We start from the raw sequence: 21,985 nt of genomic DNA, 5'->3' as shown, positions 1-21,985 counted from the left end.
ATATATATATATATATATATATATATATATATATATATAGCCTGGTACTGTCTCCTCTCCATCACAGCTCTCCCACAAAGACGATTCTCTAGGGTGACCAGACTAATTAGTCCTTCACTCTAGAATATGAAGCACTGCGCAAGTGCTCTGGGCTGGGGGTGAGGGGTACAGAGAAGAAGTAGAGACTAGCCCCAAAGGGGAAGCTGGGGCCTCTGGCAAGCATTTCCTTTGCAGACTTCCTGCTTCTAGTTTGCAAAACGGGGGTTTTGTACCAGCTCTCTGCCTGCACATCACGATCCCTAGAGATGTGTTGTCGCCTCTGTCCTCTTTGGAAGCATAAGTCAGAGGAAGGGATGCTAAAGACCAACCCAATTCTCTTTTAGATAATACTTCCTGCTTTGTAATACATTTGGTGTTGTCCTGGGTCTACACAGCTCCTTGTCAGATTTTACAGTGGATCTTGCCCTGGATCTACACTGGCCTGACAGGGAGAGGCTCCCAAGGGTGCTGCTAATCATTGGTTTTCACAGTGGCCTGGGTATCATAGACCTTTTTTTTTTTTTTTTGAAACAATCCCTTCACTGTCCTATTCACTGACCCATGGGTGCTGAATGCTACCCTACCCAGTCCCTTCATGAGGTGGTAATCGGGCCCTACCACACTCAGGAAGACAGGTTAGGAAAGAAAAACAGCAGCAGCTATGGAAGACAACTCTCCACCTGCCTCCCCGTGGGTTGTCCAGCCAGAATCCTGCCTTCTCTCCTGTACCTACTTCTCTCCCCTGGGCCTCTCCAGTGGGCAACAGGAAAGATAGTCTCAGGGCTAGGACAGAACCAGCGCTAGCTTCTGGGCTCCCTAACCACAGGGAGTAAGGGGCCAGCACTGGAAGGAAGCAAAGACCTAGGAAGTGAGGTATTCTGCTGTTTGGAGGGAGCTGTGACCTCTCTCACCTCCAGGAGTTTCTCGAGGCCTGGCCTTTTGTTCTCATGGGACGCTGAGCGGAGCAGCTCTTGTCAGGTTTGAACAGCCCTCCCCTGATTCTGTGGAGCCAGGTATGAGAGGCCAGGAACGCCTGTGCATCAGGCTGGTGGGAAGGAAGAGGGAGACTCCTTAGCGAGCCGGCGGCCATGCCTTCATTGGCAGGTCTGTCTCCATCCTTTCACCCAGGTGTTCAAAACACAAGGCCTGCCTTGGGTGGGCAGTTGTTTTACCATGACCAAGCCAGCAGTCTTTAATTCCAGACACGGGGTTGGCGTTGTAACCAGAGTTTGGGGACCAAGACCTGACTCTGCAGTCATCATGAGTCAGTCACTATCCACTATGCCTCCTCACAAGGCCAATAGTGGCAAATATTTGCATAATCAAGCAATCTGCTGTCGGGCTGGGCTGACCGCTGTCTCACTTCTGGTCATAACCTGAGGGGATCAGAGCTGTTGCTTTAAGACACTTCTCCCACTGATGGCTGTCACCCTTCCAGGGTAACCAGCCCATTCTGAGAGGCTTTTGCTGTTCTGAGAATCCACAGTGACTGCAGGTTTAGAACACAGGCTTATCCCTGTGCCTTCAGCCTTGAAGAATGATGAGCAAGGTAGACCACCAACTCTTTGATTACAGGTCCGTGCAGAGTCTAGAGTGAATCTGATTCAAAGTTAAACACACAGAGGGCAGAGATGCCAGCTTTTATACAGCATTTAGTAACTTAATGGTCTCAAGCTGTTTCTCAGTGCCTGTTCGGGTGGGGTGGATATTGCTAGCACCCACCTGGATTCATTTTACTCTTGCGTCTTATAAGTATTGCCCACCACACATGAATCTTAGCTGCTGCCCTTATCCTGAGAATGGCTCTTGCAAGGAATGCCTGTGAGGTCACTCTTCCTCCCAGTGGAAGGGGGCGGGGTCTTTCGGCTAGTGATAGTCCTGATGTCACTGGATAACTCCCCGGGGCCCCTATGGGAGCAGGCGACTGCTTGTCTCCAGAGGAATCAGCACCACCATCTAGCTCCCTCCCCTGCCAGCCTGTTACATCGTTCTCCAGAAGACATTATGGAGAACCCCCAGGTGCAGGAGTTGTTCTCCCTGCTCAGGCTCTGCTCCTACAAATTGCCTCCCCCTGAGACCAGGTTCTTCTTCATGTCAGTGTGATAAACCAAAGGGAGTTGCAGTCCCGTGCCTAGATGCTCACTGATGTGGCCTCTGGTTTATTTTTCCTGACTTTTCTATAAAGACATGGCAACTGCCAGGTTGGTCCCAAGGCATTGTGGGGCATGATGCTTGTAAATAACTTGCCTGAGGCATTTGGAGTAACAGCAACCTACAAAACCTAGCTAATAACAGGGAAGCCAGGACGGTCACGTTACAGGTTACAGCCAGCAGTGGCCGAAGCTGTGCGTCTCCTTGGAGGAAGTCTTCCATTGACCCACATTCCAATGACACAAATCATCTTCCTTTGACCCTCCTTCTGTGAGGAACTTACTTCTAAATTTCCATCTCGCTGTTAGGATGCCTCTTGGGCTTGCCTTGCACTGTGTGGGAGCTTCATCTCTCTAGCTGGTTGGCGTAGTTAGGGATCTGTAGAGATGTTTGGAACGTCTGTGAAGAGGTGTCCTGGAAATGAGGGGACGGGTAGGTCCTGCGACCCCCAACCTGGCCTGTCAGTACAGCAAAATGGTGGGAGTATTCTTCTTGCACGGTAGAAATATTCTTCTTACATTCCTCTCCAGAGGTGTAAAAATAAGGAGAAAAGGCGAGGAGGAGGCAGGCCAGAGAAAACAGGGTGGCGTAGTCTACAGGGCAGACGCTCATGAGGATAGAGTAGCAGCCCATTTCTGGTTGTGCGCTTGGTAGGATTGCCCAGTAACTAGAAAGAGTGTGAGGCCCTGGAGAATCCCTACCACTGGAGCTGCCAAGTGACTTGATTTCTAGTCTGACAAGAAAAGATGGTTGGAAGAAAGGTGGAGCATTTTTTCGAAGATTTACTAGTGACTTGAATTTCCTTGTTAAGAACATAGCCCTTTGTCATATGTGTTGTAAATATATTTGCCTTGTGACTTTCTATGGACGATTTTTTTTTTTCTAAACAGAAGTTGAAAACATTAATAGGGTTTGTTATTGTTGTTGTTATTTTGTCATCTGGTTTAACACACACACACAGACATACACAGACACCACAAATTCTTTTGTAATTTTATTTTTTAATATTTAAATTTCAATGCATGTGTGATCTTTTGGTAGATGACATAAAAGGTGATTTGTTTCCCATCTCTTCATCTTCCCTTTCCAAAAGCAGTCAGCCCTCTAGTGATGTTTTTTTTTTGGCTAATATGTCTTTTCTCTGCTCTTTAGTGATGCTGCTCACATTCTGTGTTTCCGGATATATTTGGGTCTAATTCTGGATTCTATTGTTTCATTGATCTGCCTATTTAAGCACTAGTATCAAGTAGATGTTAATAAGTACATGGAAAGCTCCTGGCCTCTAATTGGTATTCCCAGTAGATTTAAGAGGATGTGGTATCAAAAGAGAACTGTCTGAAGAGCCTGGTAGATTGCTTTCAGATGAAAAACAAAATTACTAAATTATAGGCTACGATAGAGGCGGCGAACAAAGGGAGCTTTATAGAAAATACACTAGGTTTATTTGAGACTAGCTAAATAATTCTGAAGAAAATAAGGGATGGAGATTGTGAGTGAAAATGATATGAGGCTTGGAAGATGCATGGATGCATGGATGGATGGATGGGAAATGGATGGATGGATGGATAGGTGAGAGATGGATGGATGAATGAATGTATGGAAGGGAGATGGGTGGGTGGATAGACAGGAGATGGATGGATGGATGGGTAGGAGATGGTTGGATGGGTGGATGGGAGATGGATGGATGGGTAGATAGATGGATGAAAAATAGATGGAAGATGGATGGATGATGGCTGGATGGCTGGAAGGGAGATGGGTGAATGGATGGGTAGATGGATAGGTACATGGGTGGATGATGGATGGATGGATGGATGGTGGAGGAAGATGGATGGAAGATGGAAGGATGAATGGGAGATAGATGGGTGAGAAGATAATGGAAGGAAGAGTGGAAGGATAATGGGTGGCTGGGGAATGCATGTATGGGAAGATGGATGAACAGCAAGAGGGACATATGGATGGATGCTACTAGAGAGAGGGCATAAGAGTTTTCAGAAGAACCAATAATGGAAGAGAGAGATTAAGAAAGAAAGAAAAAGAGAAAGAAAGGAAGGAAAGAAGAAGGAAGAAAGAAAGAATATAACTTCCCTTGTGTTTGAGGTGAGATAAGAGCCGGTGACCAGGCTCAGTCTTTACCACTAATCTGATTTTCATCGTAGCCAGGCTATTGAACAACTCTAATTAAGGTCCCCTATGACCTTCATGGAGTTCCAGTGGGCTCCAGGCATCGTGCATTCCCTGGACTTCACCACCAGCTTCTGGCTCCACTATCGCCTCTGTCTTGGGTGCCTTGTTATCAAAGCTTTTAAGAACACGGCGTCTCTTGTTTCCTTTCTCTTCTCGGGGGACTCCTTCCCCTCTGCCCACTTTCTTGGCTGGGCTACCTGGAAGCGTGCCCTAACCCTCTCCATTCTCATTGTGACACTGTCTGTTCTCACCCGGAGGCTCACACTCCCCTCTTATACAAAGGGTGTGCTTCTGCCTGGACACATCTACCCTGCACGTTGTCACCACTCTTACATTGACACCTTACTTAGGGGGTCGTTAAGTCCAGTTCATCCCCAGGACCCAACCTAAACTCAGATACAGTGTCCTTCCTGTGGACCTGTCCACGCCTACAAAACCTGCACACTGAGGGCAGGAAACAGTTGGGTTTGCACAGCTAGACACGTGCTGAACACTTACAGACTATGAAAACCTGCAAGTACATAGAAAGAGGCCTTTTAGGGTATTTGCTAGACACAAGTAACTGCTACTTAGAAAGGAGGGGGAAAAAGCTTCAAACCAGTCTGCCTGTTCTATTTTTTTCTTCTTCTTTTTTTATACAGCACATATTTACTCTGGTTTTATAGTCAGATTATGTTGGGTTTTTGGGAAAACCCAAATATTTAGAACCTAGACCTCCTTAGGGTCCCATTATTGGGTACATAGATGGGCTACGACTCTCATCTTGGCCGAGGAAAGCTTTTATTCACTTCCCAAGGTTGCTAGAACAAACCACCAAAACTCAGAGTCTTAAAACCACATACATTTATTTTCTTGCATTTCTGCCAGTCAGAGATCTGGCTCTGTTCTCATAGGGTCAAACTCAAGGAATGATCAGGACAGGTCCCTTCTGTCCCCACAAACACAGTGGGTTCCGTTTAATGGTATACTTGCTGAAGTATGTCACAAAAGGTAGCTGGTGCTGGAGGTGCCTCGAAAGTAGCAGGGGTTGGTAACCGACAGGAAGGCTGAATAGATTAAGCATGGTAAAGTGTGGAGGATGGCCTCGCTACCAGCTGAGCCCCATTTGCTGTCATTTTTATGTTTTATGTCACTTGCACATTTTGAAACTCTATTTTTAATGTTTTTCCTGTTTTTGACATTTATGATGTGTAGATGTGCTTTGCCTGCGTGTGTGTTTGTGCACTGAGTGTGTACAGTAACCACAGAGGCCAGAAGAGGGGATTGGATTCCCCCTGGGACTGGAGTTACATCCAGGTGTGAGCTGCTGGGTGGGTGCTGGGAATCCAATTTGGGTCTTCTGGAAAAGAGTCCATGCTCTTAACTACAGAGACATCTCTCTAGCCCCGAGAATTCACTTAATAACATATTGGGAGGTTGGGAGTAGGCTAGTGATCTTTGTCTGAGGCTATGTCTTACTTAGACTGGGCTCCAAACCAGAGGCAGATTTGGCCCAGTGAGGCACTAAATAATATCTGGAGATGTGATTTTTCTTTTGTGTACATAATCTTACTATAGTCTAAGCTTGTCTGGAACTGGCCATGTAGCCTGAGCTGGCCCCAAACTCATGATCCTCCTGCTTCTGTCTCCCAAGTGCTGGGACATATGCTACCATGCTCGGTGTTAGACACCTTTGTGACTGTCACGGCGGGTGCAGAGCTACTGGTTTTGAGCAGGACGAGGCCAGGGAGGCTGGCAAGCATCTTCTGATTCAGAGGGCAGACCTACAACTGAGCCCATCCCAGCTGCACATTTCAGTAGGCAAAGCAGAGGAGCCCTGGCATATTAGGTAGAAGATTTGAATATATGCTTTCCTATACTTGGCTGTGTAGACATATGCATACATTACTGTAACATAAAACTAAACAAAATGAGACTCCTAGCTTCCTAACCCATTACTTGTTTTCCCAAGCAATGAACTGACTTTATATACTGCGCTCCAATGACCTGCACAGGGCTAGGCTGCACTGCTGGGCATGGCTTTATTTGGACATTTCAGGTGCTTTCCTGTCCTTGGTCAACTTCAATAGATGTTGGTTGGGATGTCTCTGACAGACGAGACTTTCCTCTGTGTGGCAAATGTCCTTTTAGAGAGGAGACTCATTGGCCATGCTTGGGACTGGCTTGGTTTTCTGTATTTTCCTTGGCTGGGGTGGAGTCATGCTCCTTCCTGTGGGTATTTTTTTCTAGAGGCTGAGGCCAGCAGAAGCAGTAGGGCCCTCATCAGCTTACTCTGGGCAGCTCTGGCTGTGGATCTGGGGGAAGGAGAGCCATGCTGGCTGGTTTTGTCTCTTCCTGTCTTCTGCTGGATCTACCAAGATCACAACCAAACTCTAAACTCTGCCATCTCCTTTCAATTACAGGCCTCTCCTTCTGATGAAAAGAGGTGGGGAGGATGGACTACACTCACCCACCTGCCCTAATCCCATGTGGACAAGACAAGTACATGCCCAAGTAAGATGTCTTGTAGCGTCAGCCAGTGGCCCACACCAGGCCAGGACTCTGCCGGTAGTTGATGGGAGCCAGTGGGGGAAGGGTTTCATCTCCGTGAGCAGCTAAGCAGCTACAGGTGGACTAGTGAGAGCCATGGCACGATAAACAGCAGCCATAGATGAAAACGTGCTCCAGTGAGCCTCGCTTGACCAGTAAAGTGGGTAACAGGACACTGCGCCTTGGGGAACTCAAACACGACTTCTAGAAAAAAGGAGTTGTGACTGGTGGCTGCTTGCTATGCTCTGAATGTTTGTGCCTCCAAATTCCCTCCGAAGTCTGAAGCCTAAGGTGATGGATTAAGATCTGAGGGTGTTGGCTTATCCCTCTGCCATGTGGGGAAGCAGGGAGGAGACAGCGAAGAACCAGCCCTGACTAAACACCGAATCAGCTGCAGCCTTAGCTGAGAGGTGAAATCCTGTTGTTTTGAGGCTCCCGGTCTGAAGTATTTTGTCATAGTTACCATAAATGGACACAAACACGGCTCACTGCCCCTACTGTGGTGTTGCTAGGGAGAGACCAGGCTGCAATAGTGTGCCCTGTATTGCCATGGCTCTGAGTAAAATAGGCGCAGGTACCCTCTGGATAAAAGAGGCAGGGTCAGTGGAGTGTGGTAACACATCTATAATCCCAGCAACTTGGAAGGCTGAGGCAGGAGGATTGCCGATTCAAAGCTAGCCTGGGTTGTGGTGAGTTCAAAGCCAGTCAGGGTCATTTAGTAAAACTCTATCTCAAAATTAAAAAGAAAAAGGAGCTGGGCATGTAGCTCAGAGATAGAGCACTTGCCTGGTACCCCCTGGTTCATTCCATACCATGAGAGAGGAGCACGGAGAAGGGAGGGACTGGGCCATGGCTTCCTCTTTGCTAAAGTCTCTGCCACAGGCTTCACTGATATGGTGACAGAAGTTGAGCGGACATTAATTCTGATCCCCCTGAGATCAAATCTAGGGCCTCATGGAAAGACAAGCACTCCACACTAAGCTGTGCCTCCAGCCAGTCCCACTGCAAGTCTGACCAAATGGTTTTTACCTTTTTGAAGTTCCCCCACTTTTAAAAATTATTTAGCTTATCTGAGACTAAATTGTTTTAGGCACTACATACATACCCTTGGTCACTTAGAGATGCCTGTCGTATGAGATCCAGAACATTCTTTCATCTTCACCAAAGGGTTTCCCTGGAGATGTCTAGTGAGCAGGGTTTTTGAGTAGCACAGTTTGGTTGGAGTTTTGCAGAGTCTCGAACTCAGTCCAGCTTGTGCCGAAGGCTTCCTTCATGGAGGTTTAACTTGTCTGAGTTTCGAGGATGTTGCAGTGGGTTTGACCTCTCTTAGAAGCCAAAGAAATCTCTGCATTGTCCAGCTGGGCTTAGAAGGGCTGAGTTCTGTCACCTCTTCTCTGGGGAGCAGGCAGACACACAAGATAGTCAGCTTCCCAAGCTGTCATCTGGTGTCCCTCGTGGAGCAATAGACAGCAGGCACATGTGTCAAGGGTAGTAGATGGCCAAGGTCCTGAAGGCTCCTCCTGCCTCTCTCACTGTTGTTCAAGGAGTTTGGCAACCTCCACTTAATGTAAGACACATGAGATTCATTAGTGTGGTATGTGATACATTCATATATATATATATATATATATATATATCTCCATTGCTGTGTCTCTACATAACTTCCTTTATTCATCTAGTCTGTTGGGTGAGAGTTTGCTACACACAACAGGAGTTTGCCAATAAAGTCTAATGTCAGGGACCTCACACACACACATAAATCTCATGGCCTCCTGGGGGATGGGGGGGACAATCCAAGGGAGGGGTGAAGAATGGAACTCCGTGTACTTGGCAGCCTCCACCAATAGAATCTACCCTATGTTTATCACAGATTCTGGCCCTGGGCAGTTTGTCAGGCAATGGACAGAACCATCTTTGTGGGTACTGAGTCAAGACCTTCAAGGGCTAACCTGGAGCTTTACTTTCCACACACATTTAAACATAGTAGATCTGTGGCCTGTGACCTTTACAGTAAGAATGAATTCTATTGGCTGATAACCAGAGCTTAGGGCTAGAATCTGTGATAAACGTAAGGACAGATTCTATTGGTGGAGGGTGCAAAGTACATGGAGCCTCTTTCGTAGCAGGGTGTGTTCTATTTGCAGGATCAGGGTCCAACGATGCTCAGGGTAGTGGGGGTTTCAGGTAGAGGCTGGCTCCTAATAGAAGAGCGGAGAGTCACCAGGTTGACTGACCACCTTTCATTCTGGCATTCCAGGTGACTAGGTCACCCATTTCCTGCCAGTGAAGAAAATAGACCTGTGTGATTAGCACTCCTGGTTTCTCCAATGCCTTCTTTAAGCCTAAGCCATCTCTATTATCTTCTGCAAAGGTCTAGAAGCTTCAGAGCCTTGTGAAAGCCAATGACATTCACTCTGTCCTCGCTCTCTCACAGCAAGCCTGAGAGAAGGCCACAGAGAGTCAGGAGAGCCCCTGCCAGGCCTTTTGTCTCTAGGCTGCCATGATGTCCTCAGGCTACTTCCTAATGTTGGTCTTGACCTTAATCTTGGAGGAAGGTGGTTCAGAACTCTGCATGCGTGTGTGCCTGGGTATCTACATGTGGGTGCTCATGTGTGCACACCCATGTGAATTGAATATACGCTCAAAGGGCCACTGAGACCAGGTGTAGGGTAAACAAGAGAGGGAATGATTGCTCTGTGGTGGCTTCAGCTGGCAATGTATTTCTCTTCCAAGGAGTGAGCTTCTCCTACATCTGAAGACCTACAACTTGTACTATGAAGGCCAAAACCTGCAACTCCGACACCGAGAGGTAAGGCATTCCCAAAGGAAGCATGGAGGCCTCCCTGGAAGGGCCCAGACTCTTAATTGTCCCTCCTGCAATGGGAGATGACCCTAGTATTTAGGACGATGATGGATGATGTCCTTCAGGTTCTTTGGAACGTTCCTCTGTTCCACTTTTGTTCCAGAAAGGATGGGTGTTCTGTTCTAGAGACATCGCTGTAGCAGACATTGCCCAGGCTGCACCTCAAAGCCAAGTTCACTCATCCTATATCTGTTTCTGTAAACTATGAAGAAGCTTGTTAGAATGACTTAGACTCAAGTGTTGTTGGTTAGCTAGAAAACATTTCCAGGGAACCAGTCCCTTGTGATTTAGTTCATAGAAAGAGAGAGCAGGCGGTGGATTTTAGTTTATAGAAAGAGGCAGGCCTTTGGGGAATAGAATATAAGGTGCAGTGACCTTCCTCTGTCTCTGCCCTATTGTGGGTTAAATCCCATCCTGCAATTGGACAATATCAAGGAGCACTGCCAGCCCTGGCCATCTGGAAACCATAGAAACAGCCCTGCCTATATAAAGCCTTTCTCTTGAAGCTCACTAAAATGCCGTAGCATCGTTGTGTTCCTCTCCCATCTTGTTTTGTATTACCCTCTTCACAGAGTGAATCCTTTGGCCCAGGCCAGTTGTTGACCATTAAACAGGCATCCTGAAGATCTTCACGGTCCCTCTCTGACACCGTGAAAGCTTGGGTTTAGAAGGGAGAGGAGAAGCCAGGCCCTTAACCAGTGGCTGGGCTATGAGAAAGAACCAGGGCCTGGCGTAGCTGTCCTGCTTCTATCTTGGATTATTTCATGCAGCTATGAATGCACGGCCTGACAGACAACTTAAAGGAGAGAGGATTTATTTGAGCTCATGGTGTCAGAGGACTTGGCCTGTGGACACTTGGCTTCATGTACCCAGGCAGAAGACGCTGGTGGTGGGAACATGTGACAGGAGAGTTCTTCACCTCATGGTAGATAGGAAGTAGAGACACACAGGAAGGTACTAGAGACCAGGTGACTTCTTCCAGCTAGGCCCTCCTTCCTAAGGTTTCCACTAGCAGGGAAGCAGACATTTAGCAGGTAGCCTTCGGGAACATCTTATAAACTAGAACAATCCTGTCGTCAACTCTCAGAGACCTCACGGTCAAAATAGGATTGGAGGGGCTACATCTGGAAGGGTTTTATGTTGAACTTCTTGTTAGTCAGCAGCCTTTGAGTATAACTTTGGAATTCCCAAAGGATTTATTCGCCTCCTGGGAGGTGTAGTGGTGTGTTAGATTACGAAAAACACTGGGGGAGTTAGTTCTTTTAAAAAATAATCAGATCAGGAAGGCAGCTCGAAGCTCGCAGACACTTGACACCTTTTAAGGCAACACTTCTGCTCTAGGAACGTGCTCTGTAAGTAAACTTGGGGCAAGCTTTGAATCTCTGTTACCCAAAGTTAGGTCAGATTGCTAAACCAAAGGAAAACAGCCAGTTCTAGGGTTTTGTCCTTGCTTCTAATTAGTCAGGCCAGTCTCTGTTATTTTAAGAGAGGTTCTGACCCTTCCTCCGTTTCTCTCTCCTTCCTTCCATCTTAATTGTTTTCCTCTCTCCTTTCCTTCCTTCCTTCCATGTTGATTTTGGTTATGTGCTCATTCTGAAGCTCATCCTGACCTGGAACTGATGGCAATCCTCCTGTCTCCACTTCCTGAGTCCTGACACTATAGATAGGAGCTATCACACCTGGTATTGTATTCTGATTTCCTTAAAGCCATTAAGATGAAGAAGGCAATAAAAATGGTTTGATGAGTTGCCCTTGTGTGTCTCAGTTTTAAAGAAACAGGGTCTTGCTGGGGATCTCCCACATGCCTCCAGAGCAGCCCCTTCGCAGAAACGTTTGTGCTGTTGACCTTTGAGGTCCGCTGCGAGGAGCCGGGAACTTTCCAGCAGAGCGTGCCTCAGAGCTAGCTAGGATTTACTCACCACTTGCTCACTCGCTCGCATCCTGTAGATCCACTCTGGGCTCAGCACCCTTGGTTGTTTCATGGCAGGAGGAAGACGAGTTCATTGTGGAGGGGTTACTGAACATTTCCTGGGGGCTGCGCAGGCCCATTCGGCTGCAGATGCAGGATGACCACGAACGCATCCGCCCCCCTCCATCCTCCTCCTCCTGGCACTCCGGCTGCAACCTGGGCGCACAGGGGTGAGTGAAGGGAGATAAGTTTGAGGGTATCTGGGGGCTCCTGGTCCAGTTCCCAGCATCCCAGTTGCTACCTGCCACAGGTTTGGGATGGGGACCAAGGGACCTCTCACCTGCCTGACTCCGCAGGCACAGAGTGAAGAGGGGTGGTTCTGAGTCAGCAAGGGGGAGCATGGGGGAATGTGCAGCAGAGGGTCTTCCCTCCAGGAGCCCAAGATCCTCCAAGGGTCTTGTTAGTGGCTCCCTGATCCAAGCCTGAGGCTTCCGACAGGGTGCCAACCCACACAAATCCTCCCAACTGGAATGGGCCTGCTCCAGGGACATCTAGGATTTGAACTCACTGATCAAAGCTCTCTCCCTCTCGGTGGAACCTAGTAGAAGAGAAAGGAATGTTCTGTGTGAGCCAGCCGAGTGAGGTCAGCCAGCGGTCTCCTGTACACCTGGAACAGGTCATGGCAGGAGGCAATAGTCTAGGAGGTCCTCTATTGGGCCTCATTGCAAGATCAGCGAAGAGCATGTCTGCTCTCCCACCTTCTGTGACTGAATGAGCAGCTGGATGCTGGCACGAGGCCAATCTTCTTGTTCTCTCTGGAACTTCAGTCTTGAGATCAAGTGACTAACTAGCCTTGTTCCCCTCGAAACTTGCTGAGGTGGGCGGCATTCGGGCCAGAGCCTGGGTGGAGTGTTCTGGCCACTCAGCCAAAACCACAGTGACGTGCTTTCAAGTTTAAAGGGGAACCGAGCCCTCCCTCCCTGCTGGCTGCCTGGAATGTTGTTACATTCCATGGCCAAGTGGATCAGTGTCCTGAGTTGAGAAATATCCACAGAACAGCCAGACCCTGGAACCAACCTTAGGGCTAAGGAGGGAAACTGTTACCCTGCCCACTGGGCACGGGAAGCCTGGGCTTGGTCTCAGCACATTCACAGTTCCGGTGGTGGGCCAGACACTGTCCATGCCCAGCTTTGACCTCTAGATTGTTACATTCTGTTCTCCAAGTGAGATGATTTTAAAGATCCCATTTGCCATGGTCAGGAGCTGCCTAGGGTCCTTCTGTCTGCACTCCTGGTTTTTCTCCATTCTCCAGTGACAAGCTGGTCCTTGAAACCTGTAAATATTTTTAAGGGCTTTCAGAAGCATGTCCCAAATGCCAGCCAAACTTAAATGTTGCCCACCGGAGTGTGTTTGAGGTGCTCAGACCAGTTTCTGGACAGTGGTGATGGGGTGCTGCCTGGACCAAGTGTCTGCATTTCTTGGAAGGACACAGACTGAGGCTTAGATGGTTATGAGGAGAAATTCTTCCAGTTTGTCAAGTTTACTTTTCTTTCCTTAAAGCCATGATTATAAGAATGTAGGCCTTAGGGAGCCCCTCCCCTCCTCTCATTCTGCTCCTTCCTGTGAAACATGACTCTCCCTTCAGACTGAATCCCCTGTTGCTCTCGGATGTGTTTTTCTGAGCTGCCTCCGTAGTTCTTTGGGGCTTTCAGGAAATATTCCCAGTTACCACAGCAAACCCAGGTTGTGCAGTTCAGGTGACCTTTTGTGGTCCCTTCTCCTGATGGCAACCTTGACAGCATCATCACTCCTGAGCCATAAAAGCGAGGGGCAGTTTTGGAGATGTTCCTCCAAGAGAAAGAAACCCAGCTTGGAATTGAGTCCCTAGAAAATGGGCCATAGGCCCCTCACATATGCTTTGAGACTCAGTGCATGGACTTGGTTCTGGGTTCTCCCTTCTGGGTCTGATGAACTGGGTTTTTGCAGAGGTGGGGACAGAACACGTTTCTCCTGAGCTCCCTGCCCCCTCCAGCACTTAGAATGGGATCCGGGCCAGCCTCCTGGATGCTCGCTAGGCACATCTTGCCTGCCTCTTGCTTGCCCATCAAGTACTAGAGTTTCCCTACATGGCATGTATAAAAGTTCCCCTTGCAGGAAGGGGGCCGTGAAATTGGGACCTGTCCTCTCCGGCTCTAAACAAGCCCATGCTGTTTGTTTGCCTCCCTCAGCACCACACTGAAGCCCCTCACCGTGCCCACTGTTCAGATCTCAGAAGTGGATGTGCCAGTTGAAAGCCCGGAGACACACAGCCCAACAGGTGAGCAGTAGAAGGAGCCTCCTGCTAGAGGCCGAAGGGGTGACAGCTGTGTTTGAACCTGTGACTTCTTGTATCCATCTATAAAATCCACACGGGTCAATAGCTTTTTAAAAAGTTAAAAGGAAGGACTTTAAATTCTCCCACCTCCTCTCCTTCAGTTTCCTTCCTTCAAAGCAACCTACAAAACGTCCTTTCGAGATGAAACAAGCAAACAAGCAAACGTACGCAAATCCAAATGACGCCAAGCAGGAGGCCTGCTGCCACCACCTGGAGTGGGTGCAGCTCCTTCTGGTCCTCTCCCCAGACAAGTGGCAGCTTTTGCAGTAGCTCTAGTCCCCAGTCCCCTCACCGGTGGCAGCCACCACTTGACTTCCTGTCTCTGTGACTTTACTGTGAGCACCTCTTGGGAGTTGACTTACCAAGTACTTATTTTATGACTAGTTTCAACTCAGTGTAAGGCCTCAGGGTTGGTCATGAGGCAGCTTGTTTGCAGCGTCCTGCAAGCCTGTAGGTCATGCGGAGCCCGAGCCAGGTACTTTTCTCAGCCCTGTTATGAGCGTTAACTTACAGCCTCGCTCTGATCCCACAAGGTGGAGGCTTTTGTAACCCCTCCCGAAAACCAAGGCAAGAGAAGCCAGGGGATAGAGATGGAATCTGAACTTGGGAGCCAGCTTCGAGGCTCATGCTTGGAACCTATGCACTGTTACTCTCAGTAAATCACACGTCGTGTCTCCTCCAGCAGAAAATCATTTTTATAAAATGTGTAACTGGGGAGACAGTAGGTGCCAAAGAGTTGGCCTCAAAGGTAACTGTGCTCAGGTAAACAGCCCATGTTCCTCTTTCTTCCAAGATTCCAGAGGCCTGAAGCCTGTGCAGGAGGACACCCCACAGTTGATGCGCACACGCAGCGATGTTGGGGTGCGTCGCCGTGGCAACGTGAGGACATCCAGTGACCAGAGACGAATCAGACGCCATCGTTTCTCCATCAATGGCCATTTCTATAACCATAAGGTAGAGGGCTCGTGGAGGACAAACCTCGGGGACATCCCCACTTCCTGGGGTCTGTGGCTTCAGTGCCACGTGGTCCCTGGAGATACATCTGGGAAGCCAGGCATTTTCAGTTCAGTTTGAGGGTTCTGTCATGGAGGCTTCACTGGTTTCTTGAGAGATATGGAACGTTGGGTGGGGGATGGTTTGCACTAGGAGTTGGAGGTTTCAGTGCCTGTAAGAAGCAGATTTAGCCTTCCAAGCTCCATGAGACCCCCCCCCAACCCCCGCCTTGGCAGGTCATCTGTGTAGTTAATTCCTGGCCCACCCCTGGCCTCCCCCAGCACCCAGCATCTTGTGCTTTCCCCCTGGAGTGAGAAGATCCTCACTTCATAATAAGAGCCCTGGGCTCAGTAGTAAAATAGATGTATTTTATGAATTTGCAAAGTCAGCGGCATCCTAGAGAAAAGGCAAGAAGGCTGGCATGCCATTTGGTACAAACAACATTTTTTATATTCCTAATCTCATTTAACTGACCCTTACATTCCTAATTGGCTGAATTCTTTAGGGAGGTGCAATCGATCTCCCCTGGGTCTAGCACTGCTCTCTCCCCAGGTTCCCTATCCTACTGACTCAATATGCAAACTTTTCTGATTTCTGTCCTGGGCTTGAATTTCCCTCCTTTTCTGATCCTTGGGCTCAGTCATGTAGCAGACTGCCTGCAGCTTTCAACTCCTCAGATGGACGAACTGAGAGTGTTCAGTTGGGTGAACACTGCCATGGGGCTGGACCCTCCTACTTCTCCGTGTTCTCTGACAAGATGCAAATGCACCCGCTGAAAATGGACCATAATGGTTTATTCCTTTCTCTGCTGCTGTCTAACCCCTGAGCTAATGACTATTTCTCAGCTCAGCACACTGCCACCTTGGGGACCCCAAACTAGCTAAACTCCTCCTTTTTTTCTGCTGCTTAAATCCCACCAGAAGCAAGTACATGGTGGGAGAGTGACCAGAGACTACCTCATGCACAAGTGCATGATGGGAAGGTGGCCAGAGACCACCTCCTGCACAAGTGCATGGTAGGATGCTGGTCTCTCAAGGGAAGCGTGTTTGTGAATGTTTTGCTCGTCTAATCTCATCCTCTCTCTAATCCTGCTCTTTGGAGCTCAGACCCAACCTTCTCAGGGGAGCAGAGTGTGAGCTGGCCAAACCCTGAGGGCCAACTTCATCTACATCGAGGGCTGATGCTGGCCAGACTGCCAGGGGCTCTCTTCGAGCACGTTTTGAGTACTGTTGCTGCTCCCCTTACTCCCTGGGTTGTGATAATCAAGTCTCCGCTCCCCTCCTAACCCAGACCGCTCTGTTGACAGACATCAGTGTTCACACCAGCCTACGGCTCTGTCACCAATGTCCGTATCAACAGCACCATGACCACTCCGCAGGTCCTGAAGTTGCTGCTCAACAAGTTTAAGGCAAGTTCTCTCCATGGGTAGTGAGCCTTGGTGCTCTCAGGCCAAGGGGTCGGGGTAGAGCTTGCCACATTTCTCCTAGTCTTCTCCCTCCTGTGATCCATTGCTAGTGAATGGTACCATCCACAGGGAACAGACCTTCCCACCTCAATCAACATCATCAAGCTAACTCCCCCAGGTCAACAGACTCTAGACATCCGTCTGTGAAGCTCCTTTCCCGGTGACTCTAGAGTGTGTCAAGATGACAATTAAAAACTACCAATTACAAGGGGCGAAGGGATGGGGGCTGGCGAGATGGCTCAGTGGTTAAGAGCACCGACTGCTCTTCCAGAGGTCCTGAGTTCAAGTCCTAGCAACCAGATGGTGGCTCACAACCATCTGTAATGGGATCTGATGCCCTCTTCTGGTGTGTCTGAAGAGCACAAAAGTGTGTTCTCACATACAGTGAACAAACAAACAAACAAATAAATATTTTTTAAAAACCCACCAAACATTATTTATTCACATTTTTATTTTAAAGTAAGACCTTACCTATGCCTAGATTGGTGTCAAACTCCTGGACTCAAATGCCTCCAATCTACTAACTGACTGGAACTATAGTATTAAAATTTTCCCCAAAGTGGTTTTATTTTTATCTATATGTTTAGGGTTTGTTGTTGTTGTTTGTGGTGCTAGAACTCAAATCCAAGTCCTCACATTGAGCAACAACACCCTCAGCTCTTGTAGTCCTGTGTTCATAATTTTTTATTTATTATTTGTATATGTTTATGCTCACTTGTACGTGCCACAGGGCATATGCAGAAGGCAGGGGAACTTTGTAGAGTTGATTCCCTCCTTCCACCTTTGTATGAGTTCCAGAGATCAAGCTCAGGTCAGCAGGCTTGCGTCCTTGCCCCGTTAGCCATCTCACTGGCTTGAGTATTCTTATTTTTTATGGAAGCCAGTGCAACCTAAGGCACAAGGCTCTGAGTTTGAGTCCCCGAGCCAGATGGTTGAAGGGAACAAGATACCTTTACTGCTCTGGGCTCCAGCTTTCTTATGTGTGGAAGGAGGGTGGTGCCCACGTGTTATGGGATAAATAAACACACGTTAAGTGTGTGAGCTCTACGTTCTGGAATGTGTTAACTACTCCAGTCCAAAAGTGTGAGATCTGAAATGCACCAACCTCAGGAACTTGAGCAATGGTGTGACCCAGCTACCATCTCAGGTCTCAGGTTTGTGTAGAAGAGAAGATTAGCTGGCAAAGCTTTTGCCAAAACTCCCAAACCTGAAAAATGCCTTCTCCCAAACATTGCAGATGAAGGATGCTTGGCTGCTGTTATCTGGCGTGATTGATAGCTCTCTGCCTGCTGCTTGACCTTCTCGGTCGTAACTAAATGGCCCTTCACTTTGCAGAAGCCTAGAGTCTGGCTTTGCACTGTGGAGGCAGAGGGATGGCTCCAGTCTGGGGTGTTTTACTGAATTTCTTTTGCTCCTGATTCAGATTGAGAACTCGGCAGAGGAGTTTGCACTGTACGTGGTCCACACCAGCGGTGGTAAGTCTGAAGAGCACATGGTACACTTAAAATCCTCCAATTAACTCAAAATAGCAAGTTTTAAAAACAGCAACAATACCCTCTATTCTGTTGTTGAGATTTCCTAAAATTCCAAATGTTATTTGGTCCCCAAGCCTGGTGGGCTTTCGTGACAAGTGCCCAAGGGAATGCTGTGCAGGCAACAACACTAAGTCCCTGAACTTAACTGCCTATTAGAAACTATTGTGGATGCCAAGAAGTGCATGCTGACAGGAGCCTGATATGGCTGTCTCCTGAGAGGCTCTGCCAGAGCTTTACAAATATGGAGATGGATGCTTGCAGTCAACCATTGGACTGAGAGTGGGGTCTTCAATTGAGGAGTTAGAGAAAGGACCGAAGGAGTTGAAGGGAATTGCAACCCCACAGGAAGAACAACAATATCAACCAACCAGACCCCCCAGAGCTCTCAGGGACTAAGCCATCAACAAAGGAGTACATATGGCTCCTGCTGTATACGTTGCAGAGGATGGCCTTGTCATGCATCAATGGGAGGAGAGGTCCTTGGTCTTATGAAGGCTTGATAGCTGTCCCAGTGTAGAGGAACTGAGGGCAGGGAGGTGGGAGTGGGTGGGTGGGTGGAGGAACACCCTCATAGAAGCACAGGGAGGGAGGGTGGGATAGAGGGTTTCAGATGGGGAGGGGGGACCAGGAAAGGGGATAACATTTGAAATGTAAATAAAGAAAATATCCAATAAAAAAATTAAAAGAAAGAAAAAAAGAAAGAAAGAAAAAAGAAAATGAACTGGATTTTCTCTAGAGGTAGATGCCATATTTTTCCCAAGTGTCATCTTCCAGAAAGTCTGAGCTGTGTTAGTGTGTGTGTGTGTGTGTTTGTGGGTGTGTTCATGTATGTGCTCGTGTGTGTGTGTGGGGGGGGTTACCCAAGTGGCATCTTCCAGAAGGTCTGAGCAGTGTTTGTGTGTGTGTGTCTGTGTGTCTGTGTCTGTGTCGTTTGTGTCCTCATATGTGTGTGTGTGAGGGTAAGGGGTACTTTTAACAACAGATGTTGAGTAGTTCACTCTAACACAGTCTAACTTGTGCAGCTGCATCTCCTGAGGTGCTTGGCCCATTTGACCCCTGAATTGGCCACCACTCTTGGGGAGAAAAGTCTTGGGCTGAGCTCAGGCTACCCTGGTTATGTTTCAGAAAAGCAGAAGCTGAAGAACTCCGACTACCCTCTGATCGCCCGCATCCTCCAGGGCCCGTGTGAACAGATCTCCAAAGTTTTCCTGATGGAGAAGGACCAGGTGGAGGAAGTCACCTACGACGTGAGTCCCTTCGCTTGGTGGCCTTTCCTCAGCAGTGGGGGTGGGAAGCAACGGTGCGGGAGGAGTCCTACTGGGTTACAGAACAACTTGACCAGAGCTTTGTCCTCTATGGCCACCATTCTTTAATACCAGGTTCTTTTGGTACCCGTTGAGGGTGGGCCCCGTGGGTATTGCTAGAGGAATAACTTTCTTGAGCCTCTGGAGAGTGCTGGGTCTCTGAGGACTTCAGATGCCTGCTCTCCACACCAAGAACTCAACTGCAAGTTTCTTTTCTCAGGTGTTAGTTCATACAGTAACATGCATCCCCAAATCCAAATAACTTGTAACAGTCATGGTTTTTCTCATGATTCTGCTATCTGGTAGCAGCAGCCCCGTGTCAGACACTGAACGAATTTTTATCATATTCAGACCCAAGCTGAAGAGCAGTGGCTTCCTAGGCAGGTGGTTGGAGCATAGAAAAAAACTAGTACAGGGACTGGGAGATGGCTCAGTGGGTAAAGAGTTACACCTGTGTTAGGACCTGAGTTCGAATCCCTGGGACCTATACCGTATACATGAGATATAGGAGCATGCATCTGTAACTTCAGTGTTCTAGTGAGATGGGAGGTATAGGCAGGAGACTTCCTGTCACATGCAGTGGCAAACAGCAAAGAGAGTGTCTCAAGCAAGGTGAAAGATAAGGTTTTCTTCTGACCTGCACACCAAGGTCCATGCAAGTACTTGAGTGCCTGTGTTAACACGCATGTACACATTCACATGTAAATGCATACACATTACATGCGCACACATGACTCATCTGTAAACAGTTTTTAAAAGAAGAAACCAGTCCTAATGATGGAAATGCATTTGAAGCCTCCACTCAGATTTAAAGTGTGAAGTCTGCAGAGGTTCCACTGGCCTGGCAAGCCACCTAGTGACACTCAGCACTGGTAGGGTCGAAGACCTACCTTTAGCAAGTGGAGAGAGTAGTAGGTCTAGGTTCTGACTGGGGAAGGATAGAGAAAGAGTTTCTTCAACTCTCCAGAGACAGTCATTTCACTGAAGCAAGTGCCAGTTTGAATGCCCAGAGACTGGGGACTTGAAGCTGGGCTATGATGACTCGTCACATTCCCTCTGGGTAGAACAAAGCAGATTATTAAAGTCTTTTTTTTTTTTTTTTTTTTTTGGTCTTTGTTTGGTTGCATCTCTGGGGATGGAACCTAGAGCCCACCTCCACCCTCCCAACCCCAGGAGGGAACCTAGAACCCTTTTCCCCAGCCCCAGGAGGGAACCTAGAGCCCACCAGCCACACTCCCTGCCCCAGGAGCTCTTCCTCGGCTCTGAATCCCTGTGTGAAAGGAAACTTCTTTTCTATTTGAAGTCACTAGAGCTGAGGATCACAACAGTGAAAGGGAAATTGAGAACTAATAAGGTGGAGTCCTATAAATGCCGACCTCCTCATGCAAGTGTGACCAGCTTGGGACAGACAGAGGCCTGGCCCTTGTCGGAGGAAATCCTGGGTTAATGGGAAAATAGATTTCTGATGGCTTTGTGGCCTTGAGGAGAGCGATAGCAAAGACATTTTGTAACAATGGGATTTGCTCTCCCTCCCTAGGTGGCCCAGTATATAAAGTTCGAGATGCCAGTCCTTAAAAGCTTCATTCAGAAACTCCAGGAGGAGGAAGACCGGGAGGTGGAGAAGCTGATGCGAAAGTGAGCATGGTGTCTGGGTGCAGGGTGATTTCAGGGCCCCAGGGAGAAGAGAAGCGAGAATCGAGCGAGCACCACTGTTGAGCTGGCTGGTGGGGGACTGTGCCCGGGTGGAGCGTGGCTGGGGGTGTGCCCACTGACAGACCCAGATCTCAGACAGGGATATGAACACCGCTTTTCTGTTCCCCGCTTCTTGTGTTAGCTGCTTATTTGGATATGAGATATCAAAATATCTTTTATGAAAGAACTCTGGGAAAGAATGTGTTGACTTAAGATCTCTTTGGAATCTGGATTTAGAGACAGGGAGTTCACTTTCTCCTGCATACGAGTCTATTGTCTGTTCTGTAACCAAACACTTGGGGCTGGGTAATTGAAAAATAAAAGAGGTTTATTTAGCACATAATGAAACTTGTGCTCACAGTTCAAGAGCACGCACAGCCCACGTCTGCTTGGCTCTGGTGAGGGCCTTAAGGCAGATGGCAAGACCGTGATAACCACATATGAAACAAGAAGCTCTCCAAGAGAGGGACTTGGGCTGAGCATTTTAGAACAACTTGTTGTTTTAAGAGGACACCAGGCTACACACACACACACACACACACACACACGAACATTTGGAAGAAGGCACACATTGTTCAAAGGATGGCGTGGTGCTGTCTCAGCCATGTGACGAGGCTCCCAGCATGAAGCTGGCTTTCCCTCAGACGACATTCAGAGTCTGAGGTTATTTGAGGACAAAGTCTAGAGGTCATTTAAGGGTTAGCACAGGTCCTGGGACACCTGACAAAGGAATTCAGGCAAAGAGTGCTCAGGCACAGAGGGTCTGTGTCTTAGTCAGGGTTTCTATTCCTGTACAACATCATGACCAAGAAGCAAGTTGGGGAGGAAAGGGTTTATTTGGCTTACATTTCCAAACCGCTCTTGACCACTAAAGGATGCAGGACTGGAACTCAAGCGGGTCAGGGAGCAGGAGCTGATGCAGAAGCCATGGAGGGATGTTCTTTACT

The 21,985-nt window shown here is 48.2% G+C and overlaps 1 protein-coding gene across 2 annotated transcripts in view; it reads left to right on the top strand.

Moving 5' to 3' along the window:
• The window catches only part of Rassf2 (Ras association domain family member 2), a 37,866-nt gene that overhangs the window by 11,196 nt on the left and 4,685 nt on the right, over positions 1-21,985 (top strand). For both annotated transcript variants that reach the window (XM_029536984.1, XM_021194338.2), the window contains exons 2-10: positions 6,777-6,867; positions 9,637-9,712; positions 11,754-11,905; positions 13,904-13,992; positions 14,843-15,003; positions 16,349-16,450; positions 17,931-17,982; positions 19,168-19,289; positions 20,884-20,981. In XM_029536984.1, coding sequence (XP_029392844.1) covers positions 6,809-6,867; positions 9,637-9,712; positions 11,754-11,905; positions 13,904-13,992; positions 14,843-15,003; positions 16,349-16,450; positions 17,931-17,982; positions 19,168-19,289; positions 20,884-20,981 — 911 coding nt within the window. In that variant the 5' untranslated portion in view covers positions 6,777-6,808. The remainder of the gene's footprint in view (positions 1-6,776; positions 6,868-9,636; positions 9,713-11,753; positions 11,906-13,903; positions 13,993-14,842; positions 15,004-16,348; positions 16,451-17,930; positions 17,983-19,167; positions 19,290-20,883; positions 20,982-21,985) is intronic.

This window comes from Mus pahari, chromosome 3, assembly GCF_900095145.1.
Source record: "Mus pahari chromosome 3, PAHARI_EIJ_v1.1, whole genome shotgun sequence".
NCBI classification, from domain to species: domain Eukaryota; kingdom Metazoa; phylum Chordata; class Mammalia; order Rodentia; family Muridae; genus Mus; species Mus pahari.
Note: the sequence above shows the minus strand (reverse complement) of the source record. Positions and strands in the feature narration are given on the sequence as shown.